Here is a 21,293-nt window from a genome sequence, read left to right on the forward strand (position 1 = left end):
TGCCACGAATGTCAAAGTGCGAGCAATAATTCTAGCACCAGACCTCCTATGTAACTCTAAATTGGTAACCTGTAAAGGCTTTTAAAGCGACACTGATGGAGATTTTAAATTCCGTAGTTTGCTGCTATTTCACAAGTGTGTGCAATTTTAAAGCCGGACATGCTAGGAATCTATTTACTCGCCGTAACACCATCTTCTATATTTTACCAAAAATTGGGTATTATATTGTGTTTGTGAGCATTACAATACATTAAAAAGTATTTTTTTTCAAAACATTTGCATTCAAAAAAACACTGCACAAATACTGTGTGACATAAAAGAATTGCAAAACTCACAAATTTATTCTCTAGGGCCTCTGCTAAAACTATATATAATGACTGGGGGTTCTAAGTATTTTTCTAGCAAAAATACAGATTGTTACATGTCCACCCTAATGTCACCCCCCCCACATTCACACACTATTATTATTATACATTTATATAGCTCTGGCATATACCGCAGTGCTGTACAGAGATCACTGAGCCAATCACATCAGTCTCTGTACCAGAAGAGCTTACATTCTAATGTCCCCCCACAGTCACACACTATTATTATTATTATTATTATTATTATACATTTATATAGCTCTGACATATACTGCAGTGCTTTATAGAGATCACTGAGCCAATCACATCAGTCTCTTCACCAGAGGAGCTTCTCCACCAGGTGGTGCTGATCTGCAGGGTGCTGTTGGCTCACTCTGCTGTGATCTCAGCTGAGAGAAGCAGCAAGCCTGGGGCCTCTCATGCAGGCTTTTCCCAGGCAAGCATGGACCATATTGGGGAAGACGGAGGTGGAGGCTCTCCAGAGGCACTGAGGCCTACACCATGTGCTCAAGCTGCAATGGATCCTGGGTCTGTCCCTATGCAAGAGGAATCCTTACCAGTCTTCCAGGATAAAGTGGTGAACAGACTTCGCCGCATTGATAAAGAGGAACAGAAACTTGCTGTCTTGAAAGAGGATCTCAGGAAAAATAAATCTCTGCACAGTAAGTCTGGAAAGAGTAAGAGGGAAGACTCCAAGCTGAAGTCTCTGGAAGAGGCATTGAAAAAGCAGGAGAAGTTGGTTGCCTTTCTGAAGGAGAGCAGCGGTGTGTTCAGAGAAAAGTGTGAGAATGAGGAGAGATTCCAACAGATGAAGGAAAGTGCCTGTGCCAGTATCAGCCAGAGGGTGGATACCAGAGCAACGGCGACAGTATGGATGGGGGGTAAGGAAGTGGCTTCACATGGTGGCCCCAGTACTACCCCTGTCTCAGGATCTGTCATGTCTGAGTCAGTATCTGCCCCCCTCCCTCCCCAGCAGCCTGGGTCATCTCAGGAGAAGTAATAAAGTAAAATAATAATGCGCCAACTAAAACAGAAAAGAGCTGCCGACACAACAATCAGACTAATTGTAATGAGAAGGTAGAATAAAATAAGTGTGGCGCTAAATAATTATGTCCGTTATTGGGCAAAGCCTAACAGAATGGAAATCCGTGAGGACAACAGCTCAATAAAGTGTATTTAATGAAACACCAAATAACTTAGTGACATACTCGTGAGAGTGATAAATGAATTAAGAAATATGTGAATAGAATGGTCCAAAAAGGAATCCAACTCGTATTATGGATCAACAGCAATAGAATCAACTCACTATGAATAATGTGAAAGAGTGAGTGGAGGAATTCTTCCCCATAAATCTCAAATCAAAAAAATAAAACAAAACTTGTGAATAGTGTAGTGACACACATAAAAAGTATAAAAAATATATGAAACACCATAATAACATATATTGCTGTCACGGCCAAAAGTCCAGCGGAAAATTAGGGAAATCTAATCAAACTATGGTCCAAATAACAAAAAAGTTTGTAACTGTAAGGAGGAATGGTAAAAGGCCTTAAATCCGGGGATGACGTCCACAGGATAAGGAGCTCTGCATGTAAAAAGACGGGATAGGCAAAAATACTCTTACCAGAAGTGGTGGACCCCTCGGCCAGCGGCCTGGGGGTCAAACAGGCTTAGGATAGGAAAGAGGGTTCCACAGCAGTTGGAGATGTTGGGAGGGATCCGCAACACTCACCCACCGGCCTCTCTGGTTGTAACAACTCCCGGTCTCCGAAGGGTCAATCAATAAGCGGATTTACACTATGGGGAGTTTTTCTTCTCTGAACCCCATCTTTTGAGGATCTATATTTGGTTTTCGGAAGCGGCTTTACCGTGGGCAGTTCCTGATTGACCCTTCGGAGACCGGGAGTTGTTACAACCAGAGAGGCCGGTGGGTGAGTGTTGCGGATCCCTCCCAACATCTCCAACTGCTGTGGAACCCTCTTTCCTATCCTAAGCCTGTTTGACCCCCAGGCCGCTGGCCGAGGGGTCCACCACTTCTGGTAAGAGTATTTTTGCCTATCCCGTCTTTTTACATGCAGAGCTCCTTATCCTGTGGACGTCATCCCCGGATTTAAGGCCTTTTACCATTCCTCCTTACAGTTACAAACTTTTTTGTTATTTGGACCATAGTTTGATTAGATTTCCCTAATTTTCCGCTGGACTTTTGGCCGTGACAGCAATATATGTTATTATGGTGTTTCATATATTTTTTATACTTTTTATGTGTGTCACTACACTATTCACAAGTTTTGTTTTATTTTTTTGATTTGAGATTTATGGGGAAGAATTCCTCCACTCACTCTTTCACATTATTCATAGTGAGTTGATTCTATTGCTGTTGATCCATAATACGAGTTGGATTCCTTTTTGGACCATTCTATTCACATATTTCTTAATTCATTTATCACTCTCACGAGTATGTCACTAAGTTATTTGGTGTTTCATTAAATACACTTTATTGAGCTGTTGTCCTCACGGATTTCCATTCTGTTAGGCTTTGCCCAATAACGGACATAATTATTTAGCGCCACACTTATTTTATTCTACCATCTCAGGAGAAGGTTGAGGGAAATGGCGGATTGCTGCAGACCATTACAGAAATGGAATCTCCCTTGAGTGACATCGACTCATCAGATGAGGATCATGATAATGGAGTGCTTGCTGAAAATCTCTCTCAATGTGTGGAGGTCTTTCCCGAGATTGCATCTGTCAACAGATCCTTGCAATCAGCAGGGAATGCAGGAGGAGCTGTCTGCAAGGAGTCCCACATGGACACTAACAGTGCAGAGCAGGACTGGAAGGAGCTTGTCCCCAAAGTTGTCTCACGACAACCCTTGATAAAGAATGTGACTATCCTGATTAGGAATGAGTCTAAACCCTCCCCCCGAGGATTTATGGGTCTGGTTGAGGAGGTTTGGTGAAACGTTGTGTCCCCTAAAAAAGATGGTGGATGATAGAGGAATCTGGACGGGTGAGTGGTCAGTGTCAATGAAGTTGAGTGTCTGTGGGAATGTGGTCCAGCATTTGCCCTCCTCTGCCTTTATTGGTAGAGATAGAATTACCGTCTTCTACCCTGGTCAACCTAAGCTGTGCCATAAATGTGGAGTCAAGGGACATTTCTCCTCTAAATTTCCAGAACAGAAGTGCTCTTTGTGCCAGGAACTGGGGCATCTGGCAAGGGACTGTAACATCATTAAATGTAACCTATGTGATAAGGTTGGTCACCCTTATAGCCGGTGCCCTGAGGCTTTGCACAATAAGCCAGAGCTAGTGGAGGAATTCTTCCATCTAGATAGAGAAGAGTCTGAGTTGGCGGAGGTTGTACCAGGGGATCCTAGTGTCTCTGTCCTGTCAGAATCTGTGTCTGTTAGGCCCTCCATGGTGTCAGTGTCCCCAGTCTGTGGTTCCCCAGTCAGTGTCAGAAAGTCTGGTTGTCAAGTCTGTGTCTGCACCTATTGTTTCTCCTAGTGTAGTGAAGGCAGCGGAGCGTGCTGGACCAGAATGTATGGTGGTGCCAACCCAGGGGCGGACTGACCATTGAGCCACTCGGGCACTGCCCGAGGACCCTGGGCCATTAGGGGGCCCCATCAGGGTTGCCAGCCTCAGTAAAACCAGGGACAGTATGTATAAATCTGTGTTTTTTTTACATCTGTCTGTGTATACTGTGTGTACATGTATGTGTATACTGTGTGAATGTATACTGTGTGTGTGTATACTGTGTGGCCCCATAATCTCTGATTGCCTAGTGGCCCCATAATCTCCTATTGCCCGGGGGCCCCATGAGTCATCAGTCCGCCCCTTCCTCGGCATTGCAGAAGTGCAGGTGGAGGTCAGCAGACACCGAGGGGTGGATTGAGGGATGGATTGGATGATAGTGGGGGTGGGGGGTGGGAAGGGAATGAGAGTGGCTGGTGCAGAATGCAAGATGAATGATGTGGAAGTCGGGGTGAATGATGTGGGGGGAGGGGTTAATGGGGGGTTTTTGGAATCGCATCCTGATGACAATTAAATCTCAAAATGTTTCTTAGCCTGGATTGTGTTTAAGTTGAGGTTCGGGGGTTTGTAGTCTCTTTTTTGTCGTCATTAAAATATGTTTCTTAATATGTTATACGTCAGGAAATGGTTTTCTTTACTTGCTGATGTAAGCACGCTTATTTTTGTTTAGTTGTTGTTTATTTTTATGTAAATATGTTTTTATTAATAAGCTGTATGTTTGTAAGATTTTTTAATTAAAAAAATGTGCACTCTAGTGTCCCCCCCCCCACAGTCACACGCTATTATTATTCTTATATATTTATATAGCTCTGACATATACTGCAGTGCTGTACAGAGATCACTGAGCCAGTCACATCAGTCTCTGTACCAGAGGAGCTTACACTCTAATGTCCCCTCACAGTCATAAAAACTCACAATGAAAAAAAAAAAAAGGTCACAATGATAACTGCTAAGCTATTGATCTGCAATTCCATAACACATTTTTATAAAACAAATATCTGTATATTAGCAGATTATTTTGATTATTTATTACCTATATTACAATTATTCTCTATTTTTATCTAGCATTATTATCTTCAGCCACCCCTCACACAACTCCCTATGATGAAGATGAAGAACCTGATAATAATGATTACCATTACCTGTACCTTGTGATACCCCTCATCCTGTTGGTGTTGGCTCTGGCACTGTACTGGAAATGTGTGGTTAGAAGAGGTAAGGAAACCAAACTCTAAGTAAATTGACTCTTTATTGGTGATATTCTCAATAATAAGCTTCCTATTTATCCCCACAGGATCCCAGAAACCCTCCTCTGAGCGGAGAGGAGGAATGACAGGTCCACAGGTTAGTGGAAAAGCTCTTACCCACTAGACATGTGCAGGATAGATTCGTTATGTTACTAATTTCATTTGTTGATTCATTTCAGTATTAGTTTAGTTTTGTTAAACTTTGTTTCGATTAAACCTAGTACACACGGGCCGAATGTCGGGCGACATCGGCCAGTTCAATAAAAAACAGCCAACATTTGGCCCCCTGTGTATGGCAGCCGTTCATGGTGGAAAATCAGCAGCCAACCACCGCCCGATCAATGCTCTTAGCCAATGGCAAGGGGGGGCGTCTCCCTGTCAGAACACAATAGCACAGCAGGGAGATTGCTGTACTAACATTGGATTTTTGGTGCAGCGGCTCCGATCTGAGGTGTGAGGTTTTTTTTTGTTCAACCATCTGGTTGAACGAAAAAAAAAAATAGTGGTGTGTACCTGGCTTTAAAACTTTTCTAACAAATTCCAAATTTTCAGAACAGTTCAAATTGGGATCGGTCGAAAAATGATTGAATGATTCGAATTCTGTGTGAAAAATAGCTGTGCTTAACAACCGATGACTCGTCAGCTGTCAGCGGGCTTCCCCACTGACAGCTGTATATAAACAAAAGAATGCCAGCAATAAAAAAAAAAAAAACGGCATGGGGTCCTCCCCCTAAAATCCACACCAATCCGAGCATGCAGTCGGCAGGCCAGAAAAAGGGGGGGGAATGAGTGAGAGCACCCCTCCTGAACCATAGCAGTCCACCACCCCTTGTCCCCCCTTTTCTGACCTGCTGGGCATGCTCAGGTAAGGGTTTGGTATGAATTTTGGGGGGGACCCCACACCACTTTAGAAAAAAAAATTGGGCTGTTTTTTTATGAATTTTCTATTGTCGGCATTTTTTTGTTTACAGTTCAGCTGTCAGTGAGGAAGCCCGCTGACAGCTGACGAGTCATCGGTTGTTAAGGACGCGGGCGGCCGGCTTCCTGTGCGGCTCATTAACAACCAGCTATTCTTCTCACAGAATTTGAATCGGTTGATCGTTTTTTTCGACCGATCTAAATTTGAATTGTTCAGAAAATTTGGAATTAGTTCGAAAACTAAACAAAATTAAATTAATTTCCAAGACATTTTTGTTCAGGTTTTATGGAATTCCAACAAAAAGTATAGCAATCTGCATGTGCAATTAAATGAATTTCGTTAGTAATGAAATAGTAACGAATTCGTTACTATTTAATTCCAAAACCAAACCGAAAATTTGTCCGATTTATATTTGGACTAAAATTGAATTGCACATGTCTATTACCCACCAACCCACCTCAGAAACTCCATACTGCACCAGACCAAAAAAATAAATAGGAAAAATAAAATGAATGCACTGTGATGGTCAAGGTGTCAGATCCCAGCCACCTACACCATCTGGTGACAAATGGCTGGTCAAACACACACCACACTAGACATGTGCAATTCATTTCATTCCGAATTCATTTTGTACCGAATTTCGACAAATTCGTTAATTCGGAAATATCCAAATTAACGAAAACCTGTTTTACAAATTTTTCTGAATATTCGAAAATTCAGAAATTCATAAATTCAAAAATTCGTAAATTCTACATTCAAAAACCCAAAAACTTGAAAATTTGAAAATGTAACTAACTAATAATTAATAATATTACTAACTATTAAATTATAGGTGTTGGAACTTCCTTTCAAATTTGACTGTTAGTGAACCTAACTATAACTAAGTTTATCCAAAGTTACGAATTATTCAAAATAACGAATGCCGCATCTAAACAAATGGAATGTAACAAATAAATAATAATAAAAACAATAATAATAAAAACTTTTATTATTCTAATTATTTATTATTAATTTGTTCCATTCCATTTGTTTAGATGCTGCATTTGTTATTTCGATTAAATAATAATCTCGGATAAATTCGTATTCATTACTTTTGCTAACAGCCAAATTTGAAAGGAAATTCCAATACCTATAATTTAATAGTAAATTATTATTAGTTAGTTATTCTTTGGAACTTTCAGGATTTCCTTTCTTATTTTCGGATTTTCAAACGTTCAAATTTACGAATTTAAGAATTGAAGAATTGCAATCATAACGAATGAACCAAAAAACAAAAAACCAAAAAAAACAAAAAAAGAAGCAAAAACGAAAACAAACAAATTTCTCAGCAGTGCACTTTACACCACAATGTCACCAATATGTGGCAATGACAGTCTCACCCGGCACAAAGATTTTCCAGCATGAAACACAATCTAATGGCCCGTACACACGATCTGAAAATCGGACAGAAAATACCGCTTTCTACATGATTGTACGATAATCGGATCGTTAGTACAGAGCTTTCGAGAGACGATCACGACAATTCATCGAAGATTATTAGATCGGACAAACGCAAAAATTTTCCTCGTACAATACCAGATTGTACGATTTTCATTTAGTCAGTACAGTTGTCGTCCGAAAATACAATACAAATACATTACAACACATGCCATCCGTTCAGATTTTTTTTTTTTCTGTTGTACGGGAATTTTCGTGACCTATTCAATTTCTACTTGCGACTAGTAAGCGAAAAAAGTCAGACGATCTGTCCGATTTTCGGATCGTGGGTACGGGCAATAAGAGTGACTGTCTCTGGGTTTAGTTGACTACATAATTTACAATATAGTAGCGCTCTTCCAGGGGATTCTTTAAGTTCTAGCTTAGTGCATTAAAGACAATATTAACATTTTTAAAGTGATACTAAACACACCCTGTATACTTTACATTGTCCCTTCTATTTCTGTATGTAGATGATGGTGCTGTAATTATTTTAATTGAAAAAGAAAAACACCTAAGTGCCTTTTTCCTAATGGATATGCAGCTGTCCTCCGCTGCTGGTCACATGTTCAACATAAAAAAAAAAAAGCTCTTGGAGGAATTCGCCCCCACCAATCTCACAGCTAATCTACCTACACATCCCATAATATCCAAGGCAGACAGACACAATAGAACAATGGAATACAGCCACACCCCAAACGGCAGAGGCCATCATGGCCTCCTTAATAATGTCCTTTTGCATTGGAATAAAGAGTAAAAATTAATAATTAATATCAATAAACTGTTATAAATTGTCATACACATATATAATTGAAATCAAATCTTTATTATTTTTTGGAAATAACATGATGTGGGAGGATTTCTGCCAGTCACAGGCTGTGTCATGCCCCCTCCAGCCTGTATCTTACAATAAGAGGGAGGTGAAGCCTCCATTAATCTACATGTAATATCCCACTCCTCATTGTGTTTAGCTGGTTAGTGGGCATGGAGGAGGAGGAGGGAGGAGTGGGTTGTCATTTACCACTGTGTATACGCCCACATGTGTGACTCTATAGTCACATGGGCTGCTCAGATGTTATAGAGAGGAAATGCTCAGCATAGAAACTCACTGAAAACTGAGCATGTGCAGTATGACAGACTCACCCGGAAAGAGGCTTTTGGAGGGGACTGAATGCTAGCCTCTTGCCTACCGACTATGGGCCCTGGCATTTGAGGGAGCTACAAGCATTTAGGAAGATATTCTGCTATGTAACGCAAAAGGACATTATTTGGGAGGCCATGTTGGTCGCTGCCATTTGGGGTGTGGCTGAATTCCAATGTTCTATTGTGTCTGTCTCTCTTGGATATTATGGGATGTGTATGTAGATTAGCTGTGAGATTGGTGGGGTCGAATTCCTCCTAACAGCTCTCATTGCTGATTGGACAGTCTACCCAGCCCAGAATGCAAAGGTGGGGGGTTTGTCCAGAGTATTACCTGTGTACCTGTGTTTTCAATAAACAGTCCATGTTCAGCAACCAAACGAGTATTGTCTTGTTGTGTTTGTTATCAGTGGTTGGAATATCTGATATCTATATTCAGACTGGGAGGAAGCAGTTTATGACGAAAGCACTCAAGTGGAGTGCGGGACATTTTTTTACATTGGTGGCAAGCATTGGGATGCTTCCTGCAGTCTGGGACATTCAAACCTCCACCGGGATCCAAGGTCTGGATAGTAGGAGAGGAGGAGAGGTACAGATACCAGCCACCATGGAAGAGGAATTCGGAAGGAGGTTGCTAGAGATGCAGATACAGCACAGAGGACCAGTATCAGAGCAGGTCCTGCTGGGATGGTATGATTATATCCGCTGGGAACTCTGGAAAGAACCGCTAGCCAATGAGCAGTGACACCAAGGAAAAATTCTCTCCTCCTTCCAGGAAAGGTACTGGTCGCAGTACGAAGTGCAAATGGTGTTTTTGGAGGAACAACCGAACAGGAAATGGAAAGCTGAGTTAACCAAGCTGGTCCAGGTGGAGATGCAGTTGGACGAGAGCTACAGAGGCCTCCGCTGGTATGTAGCCCAAGTGTGCCCGTGGACAGCGGACAACACCCCAACAGAAGGCTTTGTCTACGGCAGCCTGGGGCTGTTATTAGAGAGGCTGTCAGAGGACCCTAACTTTGGGAGCTATTTGGAGTGAAGTTTGCAAGAAATTTTGGAATGTAGAGAACGGATGCTGAATGTCTCAAAAGGTCCCTGGACACTGGAAGATTTGGAGTTTCTAGCCAATCAAGAATGGGAGCTGGAGATTGCCTACAGACAGCTGCTAGATTCTGCTCAGCAGCAGGTCTGGGCTCCCTTTGCCTAGGACTATTAGGAAATACCAGCTGACAACTCTGAAATCCTGGCTGAAGAGTCAGCAATGTGGGAGAGTAACAGTGTGCTTTGCCAACCTGCCCCCGCAGTTATGGACGTGGAGGTCTTATGGAGGATGCAGCAAGTGCTGACTGACCTTGGTGATCCTGTTTCTGCACAGGATGGGCTTGGATGGTGGAATGCGTCTGTTCAGCAGCTGGATGAGGGTATGGGAGATGGAGCAGTCAGCTCATCTCTCCAGCCACAGACCACAGAATGTATGGTTTAAATTGACCGTTCATCAGAGGATGTTATAGATTATGAGTCACCTGCTAAAGTGTTGGCACTGGGCCCAAGTGCAGCCAACCCGTGCCCTGGATTTTCAGCAATTCCAGAGACTTGTGATTTATTTGAATTTTCTGCTGAGGAAGAACAACCGAGTGAGCCTCCAGCACAGGAGCTAGCATCAGGGCAGAACATCACGGAGCTGTGCCCAGCACCAACAGCAGCGTCTGTGGAGTTACAAGGAACTTCCCCAGCTGAAGCACTGGTCACTGGACAGAGGGTCCAAGACCTCTACCCCACATCTGTGGCAGTTCCGGAGGCTCAGGGTGAGAAGGTGGCGGTCACTTCCCAGCAGCAGATCAGGATACAGGGGGAGAAGGGAGAGGAGGTGTTCATCGTCCCTCCCCAACAGTCGGCCAGGGTGGAGGAAGCAATCTTTCCTCTCCAGCAAAGATCCGTGCACCTGGGAGACAGTACCAGAGACATGAGGGAACGGAAGAGGAAGCAGCCGGCTCACCTCCCCAATGGCAGATACACAGTTTGGGAGTGGAGGAAGACAGCCTCCTGCCCCAACGGTTAGCCGGAGTGGAGGTTGTGGAGTCCCCAGCAGAAGTGCTGGCAACAGGGCAGAGTGCTACCAACCTCTGCCCAGCACCGGCAACAACTGTGGAGTTTCAGGGAGCCGGGGCAGTCGGCCCCTCCCTCCAGCGACAAGCTGATGTACTAAACCTTCTACTCCCAACTGAATTACTGGCAACAGGGCAAAGCTCCGCTGGCCTCTGCCAAGCACCTACAGTGTCTCTACAGCTTCAGGAAGCTGGGGCGATCGACCCCTCTGCCCAGCAGCAGACCGAGCCCTGGAATGTTAAAAACCACCCAGCTGAAGCGCTGGCAGCTGGATAGAGAATCAATGACCTCTGCCCCACACCTACTGAGGTCAACTATTCCTTGGAGCCAAGAATGGAGATCATGCGGACAGACTATGAGAGTTCACTCTGCCCGACTAACGCATGTTCAGACCAGGTAGAGGTCTGGGACCTTGTTAGTCGACCTTTGATGGGGGAGAAATATAACAGACTCACCTGGGACAGAGGCTTTTGGAGGGGACTGATTGCTAGCCTCTTGCCTACCGACTATGGGCCCTGGCATTTGAGGGAGCTACAAACATTTAGAAAGATATTCTGTTATTTAATGCAAAAGGACATTATTAAGGATGCCATGAGGTCTCTGCCGTTTGGGGTGTGGCTGTATTTCAATGTTCTATTGTGTCTGTCTGCCTTGGATATTATGGGATGTGGGACTCGCTCATCTATGTCTTTATTGACCTTGCTTTGTGCACTGGTCCAAATCTTTTGGTGCATGGGGTTGGGCTTGGCCCCTTAGTTCCAGTGAAGGGAACTCTTAAGGCGTCAGCATACCAAGACATTTTGTACAATTTCATGTTCCCAACTTTGTGGGAACAGTTTGGGGACTGCCCCATCCTGTTCCAACATGACTGCCCACCAGAGCACAAAGCAAGGTCCATAAAGACATTGATGAGCGAGTTTGGCATGGAGGAACTTGACTGGCCTGCACAGAGTTCTGACCTCAACCCGATAGAACACCTTTGGGATGAATTAGAATGGAGACTGCGAGCCAGGCCTTCTCGTCCAACATTAGTGCCTGACCTCACAAATGCGCTTCTGGAAGAATGGTCAAACATTCCCATAGATACACTCCTAAACCTTGTGGACTAACACTGGGATGCCATTAAAGTTCATGTGTGTGTAAAGGCAGGTGTCCCAATACTTTTGGTAATATAGTGTATAATCAATAGTAATGTGGCTTTATTATATCGAATTTTATGGATTATATTTACATTTTGCTTGGTTGGGAAACCCATTTAAGGGACCAATGATGTCATTGTCTGTAATGCGACTTAGAAGGAAACCCAGGAGCAACACCAAGGGAGTTCGAGAGGGAGCCTGGCAGGAAAGGGATTGAGGAAAGCAAGTGTTATTACATGTTGTTAACAAGTCATCCTTCACAAGCCATCTTTTACAAGTTGCACTAGATCTTTACAACAAGCCATTCCTCTTTAGCTGCATTCACTGTGAAGTAATTCATCCTCAAAAATCACAAGAAAGACCTGAGATTTCAGAACTTCTGTTGTAACATTGAACATTCATTTCTCCAAAATGCCAATAGCTACAGAGGTGAATAAGGACTTGGTCAAAAAGTGCTTTTACAGTTTTTTCAAAAGATGGTAATAATTTAGGGTGTATAGTCAGGGCACAGGTCCATTTTAAAATTGTAATAAAATTGTAATAAAACCTATATAATAATTATTTATATTATTAATTTGAGATATTAATTACAGTGTAGTTTATCCAGGGGGGAGGGATGGGTGGGATCGGTGAAGCAGATCATACATTGAATCTTTAAAGCTTGAATAATATACTAAAGAGTTACATTTTCTAATTGTATTAATAAACACTGGAAAATCTGCTCTAGTCCGGAAGAAGATACATGTATTGTACACTGTCATTTTTTTAAAATAATTTTGAAACAAAATCTCATTCTATTTTAATTGCAATATTTTTTACTTTAATAAAACTATGACCTGTTATTATCAAGGTGTATAAAGGCAGACAACCTTCCAAGCCCATCAGAAGTCCTTGTCACTGTTGGAGAATCTCTGAGTTACAGAACCTCTATAGTTATAAACAGTACCGGGTCAAAACTATGGGGTTTATTTATTTAAAGAAAAGCATTCTCTTAGCCGTCACAAATAATCCCTGTATTTTGCCCAAAGGGTTTGTTTCCTACAACCGTCAGCTCCATCTAGTGGCTACAATGTGTTATTTTGCTGATTCATGTGTTTTAGACAAATACCATATTATGGCCACTGGATGGAGCTGATGTTCATAGGAAAACATAATTTATAAATAGACCTCCAAGTGTATGTAACCCAATAGTAAAAATGTAATATACTCTTTCTTAGATGCAGTTGCTGCATTCATTTTCCTTTCTTAGGGTTTTTAACTTTTATTTTCACCTGGGGATCCGGCCAGGCAATACTTATGGTCCTAGAGAGACATAGCTTATTCCATGTACAGCATCTATGTAGAAGCAGCATTGTCACCCCTTGGGCAAGAAGTGTGCTGGGACAGCAAAACACATAAGATGGGGAGGTGTTCTGTAGTCCACAGAGGTGAACAGGGGAGGGCTTGTAAGTCTGTTAACTGAAAACGGTCAGTATAGGGAGAGAGCACAGGAAGTTAGTTCCCAAGATTTCTGTCAGGATCAAGAGATATTTTTGCACTTATCAAACCAATTTAACAAAACATGTTCAATCAGATATTTAACAGGTCAAGAGGAGTAAGTTCTGGTGTACATACACTTTAATGTATAGATTTTGCAAAATAGTGTGACCTATAGTAATGGTTCTTCTTTCCTGGTTATTGTCTCCTTGTGATTCCCCAGGAGAAAGACGCTGAAGATGTTGATCTGCATTATTCCACCATATCTTATTTTTCACATGGTGGACATCGAAGAGAAGAGAGGAGCAGAAAGAAGATGGAGGAGGTTGAATACACTTCAGTGAGGACCCATAACACCCACATCACATGTGACCCAATGGACCTGGACCCAGGCAATGTGTGTTATGCCACCCTAAAGATGACTCCATCAGACGCCAGGACTGCTGAACAATTCACCACTTACCCCGACTGGGAGTAACCTGCCAATTTCTTCATACGGATCAAAGACCTCCATTAATGATATGTAATTGTAGGAAATCCTCTGTGTAGGAGATGTTGTCTTATTGTTGTCCTGATCAGGATCCCAGTAGATCCCAGCAAGGATAAGGAGCCCATGGTTCCTTGGAGAACGGGTCTCCTGGTTTTTGGAGGTCAGCGCTCCAAGTGACCACCTACCAAAGTGAATCAATTACCCAAATTTCATGTTCTTGTTATGCATGTCCTTGACGTTGAAGGTACATTTACACCCCTGAGCTGCCGCAAAACAGATATTTTCCTGCATTATTATAATGAACGATCCATAGTGTGTTGTGCTGCATTTCTTTAAACTGGCGGCACAATGCACAACTACAGTAATAGGCGAAACAGACATGTCATGTGTTGTGCTGGAGGCTCTATGTTAACCACTTCAATACTGGGCACTTTTACCCCCTGCCTGCCAAGGCCAATTTTTAGTTTTCAGGACTGACACTTTGAATTACAATTGGGTGGTCATGCAACACCATATGACATTTTTATCATTTTTTTTCACACAGATATCTCGCTAAATAAACAAAAAAAAATTTTAAAAAAAGAAAAGATTTTTCTTAATTTCTGTTATAAAATTTTGCAAAATTTTGCAAATAAATAATATTTCCTCATAAATTTAGGCCAAAATGTTTTCTGATACATTTCTAACTAAAACTTCAAACTATGAGATCTGTATATGAAAGCCGATCGATCCTGATGTACTGACGGCATGACATGTTTGTTATTTAAAAAAAAATAACAAGTGAACCTTTACAACCCCTTTAAGTGGTGGATGTCAGGGCCGAGAGGGTGGGCAGGATGGACGGCTGTCCTGGGCGCGGTGGAGATTTGTGCTAGAAGGGGTGCTTTAGAGGGGGTGATTTGAACTAGGAGGGGGGATTTGTGTTAGGAAAGGGTATCGGGAGGGGAGGTGTTTGTGCTAGCAGGGATGATTGGGGGGATTTGTGCTAGTAGGGGAAATTTGGGGTGGAGGATTAGTGCTAGGGGGGAGGATTTGGGGGGGATTTGTGTTGGGAGTGGGGGATTGAGGGGGGCAGAGGATTCATGCTCAGAGGAGAAATTTTGGGGGTAGAGAATTTGTGCTAGGAGGAGGGATTTGGGGAGGGAAAGGATTTAAGCTGGGGGTGGGTGTGCACTGGAAGAGGGGGAGTTTTTGTTTGGGAGAATTTTGCCTAGCAAAAGGAATTTGTGCTTTATGCGGGGGATAAGTGTGAAGACAATTTTTTTTTTGGGGGGGGGGGATTTTTGTTGACACATGCTAATACATTTTGGGGGTGGGAAGGGGCACCATTTGGGAGCTTCGCCCTAGGCTCTGGATGACCTTGTCCTGGCACTGGTGGATGTGTATGGATTATTCTTGGAGAATAAGGATGAAATTTAGTATCACTTTAAGGAAAGTATCTATGCAACTGTGATGGATATTGTGGTTCAAAACTGTTGCCAAATGAATTCTGTAATGTAACAAATTAATTTCATAATAAAGTAAGTGCTACCTCCATTTGTTCTTATTCTTCTATATGTGTGTACTGTGTATACTGTGTGTGCTGAAAAGTGATTCTCCTGCACCTCTCGCCTCCTATACTTGAATCGCGGAAGATTTCAATGTCTTCCTCCAGCAGTTTCCATACAAGAAGGTGCCAATCTATTATCAGGGAAATTACGGATCTGCTGAAATCGCTAAACATAATATAAGTGATACTGAACACACACACTGTGTAATTTACATTGTTCCTTCTATTTCTGTATGTGGATGACAGCGCTGTAATTATTTTAATAAAAAACATCTAAGCCCCTTTTTGCTAATCGATATACAGCTGTCACATGACCCAGCTCTCTCCCAGCCTGTCTGCAGGGAAACAGCTCAGCGAAGCTGGCCCCCCCCTACAATCAGCACAAATAAAAACTCAAGTGTGTTTCTTTAGTGCTAGGTTTGTACTGTTTTGTGCCATAAAAAATTACATTTGTGCTGCTTTTATTTTTAAGATATTAGCAATTGTTTTTTCCAGACTATGACATCACCTAGCCCCCCTACAACAGCCAAATGGCACGAAACTGGTTTCATTGGTTAGTGCTACGTTTGTGCTGTTTTATGCTGTTTAAATTTTCGTTCTATCTCTTATCATTTTTGCGTTATTAATGATTTATTAAAGGTCACCAAAGGTCACTCAGCCCCCCTACAACACCCAAATGGCACAAAACTGGTCTCATTGGTTAGTGCTATGTTTGTGCTGTTTTATGCTGTTTAAATTTCCATTTAATCTTTTATCATTTTTGCATTATTAATGATTTATTAAAGGTCACCAAAGGTCACTCAACCCCCCTAAAACACCCAAATGGCACGAAACTGGTCTCGTTGGTTAGTGCTACATTTGTGCTGGTTTGTGCAGCTAAAATTTTTATTTTTGCTGTTGTGGTTTTTAAGTTATAACAGTTTTTTTTTTTTCAAATCCCACTCACTTTGCCCCCCCCCCCCCCCTACAATCGGCACAAATAAAAACCTCTGCAAAATCCCTGTGCTGTCTGACCATTTTAATCAAATAAATCTGGAGAGTGGGTTGAGTCGCTAGGGTACATCATGAAACGTGTGAAGCACAGGCCAACATTCACCACGATGGATGTAAAGACTGATTCACATTCTATGTGTTTGCACTGTATGAGATACTGGAAGTTATTTTTGTGTATTAATTCATTTAATAGGTAGTGCTGTATGTTTTATAAAAATTCTTTTAAAGTCTACCATCACAACCTATAAATCCTGTTTTGTGCAGAGTGAGACCAGGAAATTTCCTCCTTGGACATTTTCTGTGGGACATATCACGTCCTTCCTCCATTGGGTCAGAACCATTCCCTTAAATCTGCGGGATCTTACCACGGTTCTCTTCGCCCTTCAGAGGCCGCCTTTCAAACTTACTAGGGATATTCCCTTGTCTGACCTCACATGGTGGCCTTTCTAATTGTGATCACCTCTGCATGGAGGGTCTCTTAGTTAGAAGCCATATCACGTAAAGAACCTTTTCTAGTTTTACACAAGGACAAAGTTTTCTTGAGGCCTCTTTTCTCCATGAGATGGTTTTCTCATTCCACCTCGACCAAAGGAAACTTCCCGCCCTCGTCCGGGTGTGCCATTGGACTTTATCGCTCAGCTATAGCCTCTTTACGTAATCAGATTCCCTCTTTGTGCCTCCAGTGGGTTCCTGCTGGGGACTTCCTGCTCAACCATTGATAGGTGGATTTAACATGTCATCATACGAGCCTGTGTAGTGCTTTTCAGCATCAAGCATCTGTTTCACAGATTTGCAAGATTGGTTCTCTGTTCACTCTTTTGTTCTATCAGCTGCCTGCTCTGAACCCAGTTTAGGGTGTAAGGTTAGGGTGACCAGACGTCCCTGGTTTCCGGGGAAGTCCCTGGATTGAGGACATTTTCCCCGAAGCCCGTCTGTTCCCAGATTTTTCCCCAGATTTTTCCCCAGATTCAGGGCCTATCCTGGGTGGGTGCACCGCAAGCTGGGACGGGGGGGGGTGCCCAGGGCCAGCCCTACCATGGATCCCACTGGGCTGTCTCAGATGGGAAGGGGGGGCGCCGCTGAATTATACAGAGCGGGGATCTTCCGCTTACCCGACTGTCAGACAAAGTCCCGCCTCCTGGGCCTGCTCCTACGATAGATAGCACACTGGTGACGTCTATCATAAGAGGCGGGACTTTGTCTGAGGACAGAGGCCATGCGGGGTAAACAGGAGATCCCTGCTCTGTATATTCCGTCTCCTCTCCTCACTCGCTATGCACTGATCACAGGTAAGCCTGAGGTGCTGGGCACTGAACAGGCTGAGCTGCTGGGCACTGAACAGGCTGCATTGATGGGCACTGAACAGGCTGAGCTGCAGGGTACTAAACAGGCTGTGCTGATGGGCACTGAACAGGCTGAGCTTATGGGCACTGAACAGACTGCCTTGATGGGCACTAAACAGGCTACATTCATGGGCACTGAACAGGCTGCATTGATGGGCACTGAACTGGCTGCATTGAGGGGCACTGAACTGGCTGCATTGAGGGGCACCGAACAGGCTGCATTGAGGGGCACTGAACAGGCTGCATTGATGGGCACTAATCAGGCTGCATTGATGGACACTGGTGAGGCTGCATTGATGGGCATTTATCAGGCTGCATTGATGGGCACTAGTAAAGCTGCACTGATGAGCACTGGTGAGTATAATACACTCTTCAAATGTGCTTTCAAATGCATGGTTTTCCCTTTTATGAACAAGAAAATAATGACGTTATGCGGTTGGGCTGGTATAATATTGCTATGGGGCTGGTATGAAATGATTTCCAGAAATAACATATATATCATACAATCATTATATAAACACATACCACATACACTGCATATATCATTTGAGGAAAATATGATTATAAAATAGTTTACAATTTGTAAAAAAAAAATATATATCTATATATCTATATCTATAAAACAGATATATATGTCCCCGAATTTCATTTTAAAAATCTGGTCTACAGGTTGCTTTTTGAGTTTGTCAAGCCTTTTGGCTCATTTCTTTACTTGGGCCTGTTGACCTTATGTGCTGTGTTGCTCACCCCTCAGTTTGACTGCCTTTGGACGTCCCAATGTTTAAAACTGAAGATCTTGTGTCCTGTGTTGTATGACATAGAAAATAGGATATTTGACTTGCCAGTAAAATCCATTTTTTGGAGCACAGTACAGGACATGGTTCCCTCCCGCCTGTTCTTATGACCCCCCTATTGCTTGCTACAAAAATGAAGCTAGCTTTTTGCTAGTGTCCAATCACTTAAAGGTAGTTGCATATAACTCATGGTTTAAGACTTTAGATCAGGGGTTCTCAAACTACGGCCCGCGGGCCGAATCCGGCCCTCCAGCGTTTTTGATCCGGCCCGCGGACTGCCCCTTTAAAATTCCAGCACTGCCCCTGCCCTCTGCTCCCTCCATCACACAGGACGGGAAACATGACAGGCCGGGCAAAGAACCTTCTGTGCTAAGAAGCAGGTGATTGGTTACTAGGCATCAGAGCGGTCCCAGGAACCAATCACCTGCCCCTCACTTCCAAAGTCCCGCCCTCCGTCCGGACCTACCATGCCTTGTGTCCTGCGTGATACAGGTAAGTGTAAGGGCGGCGGGGGGACTCTGTGCTATGGTGGGGATCTGTGATGTGGGGGACTCTGTGCTATGGTGGGGATCTGTGATGTGGGGGACTCTGTGCTATGGTGGGGATCTGTGACACACGGGGGGAGTCTGTGCTATGGTGGGGATCTGTGATGTGGGGGACTCTGTGCTACGGTGGGGGACTGATGGGGACTCTGTGCTATGGTGGGGGACTGATGGGGACTCTGTGCTATGGTGGGGATCTGTGATGTGGGGGACTCTGTGCTATGGTGGGGATCTGTGATGTGGGGGACTCTGTGCTATGGTGGGGATCTGTGATGTGGGGGACTCTGTGCTATGGTGGGGATCTGTGATGTGGGGGACTCTGTGCTACGGTGGGGATCTGTGATGTGGGGGACTCTGTGCTACGGTGGGGATCTGTGATGTGGGGGACTCTGTGCTACGGTGGGGATCTGTGATGTGGGGGACTCTGTGCTATGGTGGGGATCTGTGATGTGGGGGACTCTGTGCTAAGGTGGGGACTGATGTGGGGGACTCTGTGCTATGGTGGGGGGCTGATGTGGGGGACTCTGTGCTATGGTGGGGATCTGTGATGTGGGGGACTCTGTGCTAAGGTGGGGACTGATGTGGGGGACTCTGTGCTATGGTGGGGGGCTGATGTGGGGGACTCTGTGCTATGGTGGGGATCTGTGATGTGGGGGACTCTGTGCTATGGTGGGGATCTGTGATGTGGGGGACTCTGTGCTATGTGGGGGACTCTGTGCTATGGTGGGGGACTGATGTGGGGGACTGATGTGGGGGACTCTGTGCTATGGTGGGGGACTGATGTGGGGGACTCTGTGCTATGGTGGGGATCTGTGATGTGGGGGACTCTGTGCTATGTGGGGGACTCTGTGCTATGGTGGGGGACTGATGTGGGGGACTCTGTGCTACGGTGGGGATCTGTGATGTGGGGGACTCTGTGCTACGGTGGGGATCTGTGATGTGGGGGACTCTGTGCTACGGTGGGGATCTGTGATGTGGGGGACTCTGTGCTATGTGGGGGACTCTGTGCTATGGTGGGGATCTGTGATGTGGGGGACTCTGTGCTATGGTGGGGATCTGTGATGTGGGGGACTCTGTGCTATGGTGGGGGACTGATGTGGGGGACTCTGTGCTATGGTGGGGATCTGTGTTGTGGGGGACTGATGTGGGGGACTCTGTGCTATGGTGGGGGACTGATGTGGGGGACTGATGTGGGGGACTCTGTGCTATGGTGGGGATCTGTGATGTGGGGGACTCTGTGCTATGGTGGGGATCTGTGATGTGGGGGACTCTGTGCTATGGTGGGGATCTGTGATGTGGGGGACTCTGTGCTATGGTGGGGATCTGTGATGTGGGGGACTCTGTGCTATGGTGGGGATCTGTGATGTGGGGGACTCTGTGCTATGGTGGGGATCTGTGTTGTGGGGGACTCTGTGCTATGGTGGGGGACTGATATGGGGGGATCTGTGATGGGGGAAGTATGTGATTGGGAGTGGTTCTGTAATGAGGGGAGTCTGTGAAATACTGATAAGTTTATATTGATTACAATTGTTCTTTCTTTATTTTTTTTGCACTACAAATAAGATGTGTGCATAGGAATTAGTTCATATTTTTTTTAAACTATAGTGCGGCCCCCCAACAGTCTGAGGGACCGTGAACTGGCCCCCTGTCTAAAAAGTTTGAGGACCCCTGCTTTAGATCCTCTCTCCTGTACTGTACTCCATTTTTGCAAGTGGTACGTTACAATTATAAAAAAAAAAATGAAAACGTAAAAATAAGGCAATAACTATCTCCCCCATCCAATTAAAAAAAATCAAACTACACATTGTAGGAAAGAAATTGGTCACCCACCAAACCATCTCACTGTCTCCCGATCTGTCACTCTCCTCCTCTGGTCTGTGTGTATCCGTCCCCAATCAGGGCAGGTAATGCATTTTCAAAGATGCCCAATTATCAAAAAATGTCACTGAGGGTGAGATAAATAAAAGTGAAAATTATAAATGTGTCTTTAACTCAGTAAACGAGAGCCCAGAGGTGTCACTTCTGTTGGAGGCACCATCCTCTGTGGTGTGACCGTCACCCAACAGATTGCACAGGATGTGCTATAAATACTCTCACAGTTCTCATCGTTTCTCACCACCTGACAGTGTACAGTAATAACCAAACAAAGATGGTAAAAATGCTCTTAAGCCTGGTCATTCCAA

General features: G+C 44.0%; 1 protein-coding gene and 1 long non-coding RNA gene across 2 annotated transcripts in view; both read left to right on the forward strand.

Annotated features, from left to right (window-relative positions):
- Positions 1–4,856: 4,856 nt before the first annotated feature.
- On the forward strand, positions 4,857–14,430 carry LOC141130148 (uncharacterized). Its single transcript, XR_012242009.1, has 3 exons — positions 4,857–5,114; positions 5,194–5,243; positions 13,623–14,430. It is a non-coding gene; the product is annotated as an uncharacterized lncRNA (long non-coding RNA).
- Positions 14,431–21,031: 6,601 nt separating this feature from the next.
- Positions 21,032–21,293, forward strand: part of LOC141127786 (uncharacterized) — a 44,394-nt gene continuing 44,132 nt past the window's right edge. The window contains exon 1 of the mRNA XM_073614564.1: positions 21,032–21,061. Coding sequence (XP_073470665.1) covers positions 21,032–21,061 — 30 coding nt within the window. The remainder of the gene's footprint in view (positions 21,062–21,293) is intronic.

Source organism: Aquarana catesbeiana, linkage group LG02 (genome assembly GCF_042186555.1).
Source record: "Aquarana catesbeiana isolate 2022-GZ linkage group LG02, ASM4218655v1, whole genome shotgun sequence".
NCBI classification, from domain to species: Eukaryota; Metazoa; Chordata; class Amphibia; order Anura; family Ranidae; genus Aquarana; species Aquarana catesbeiana.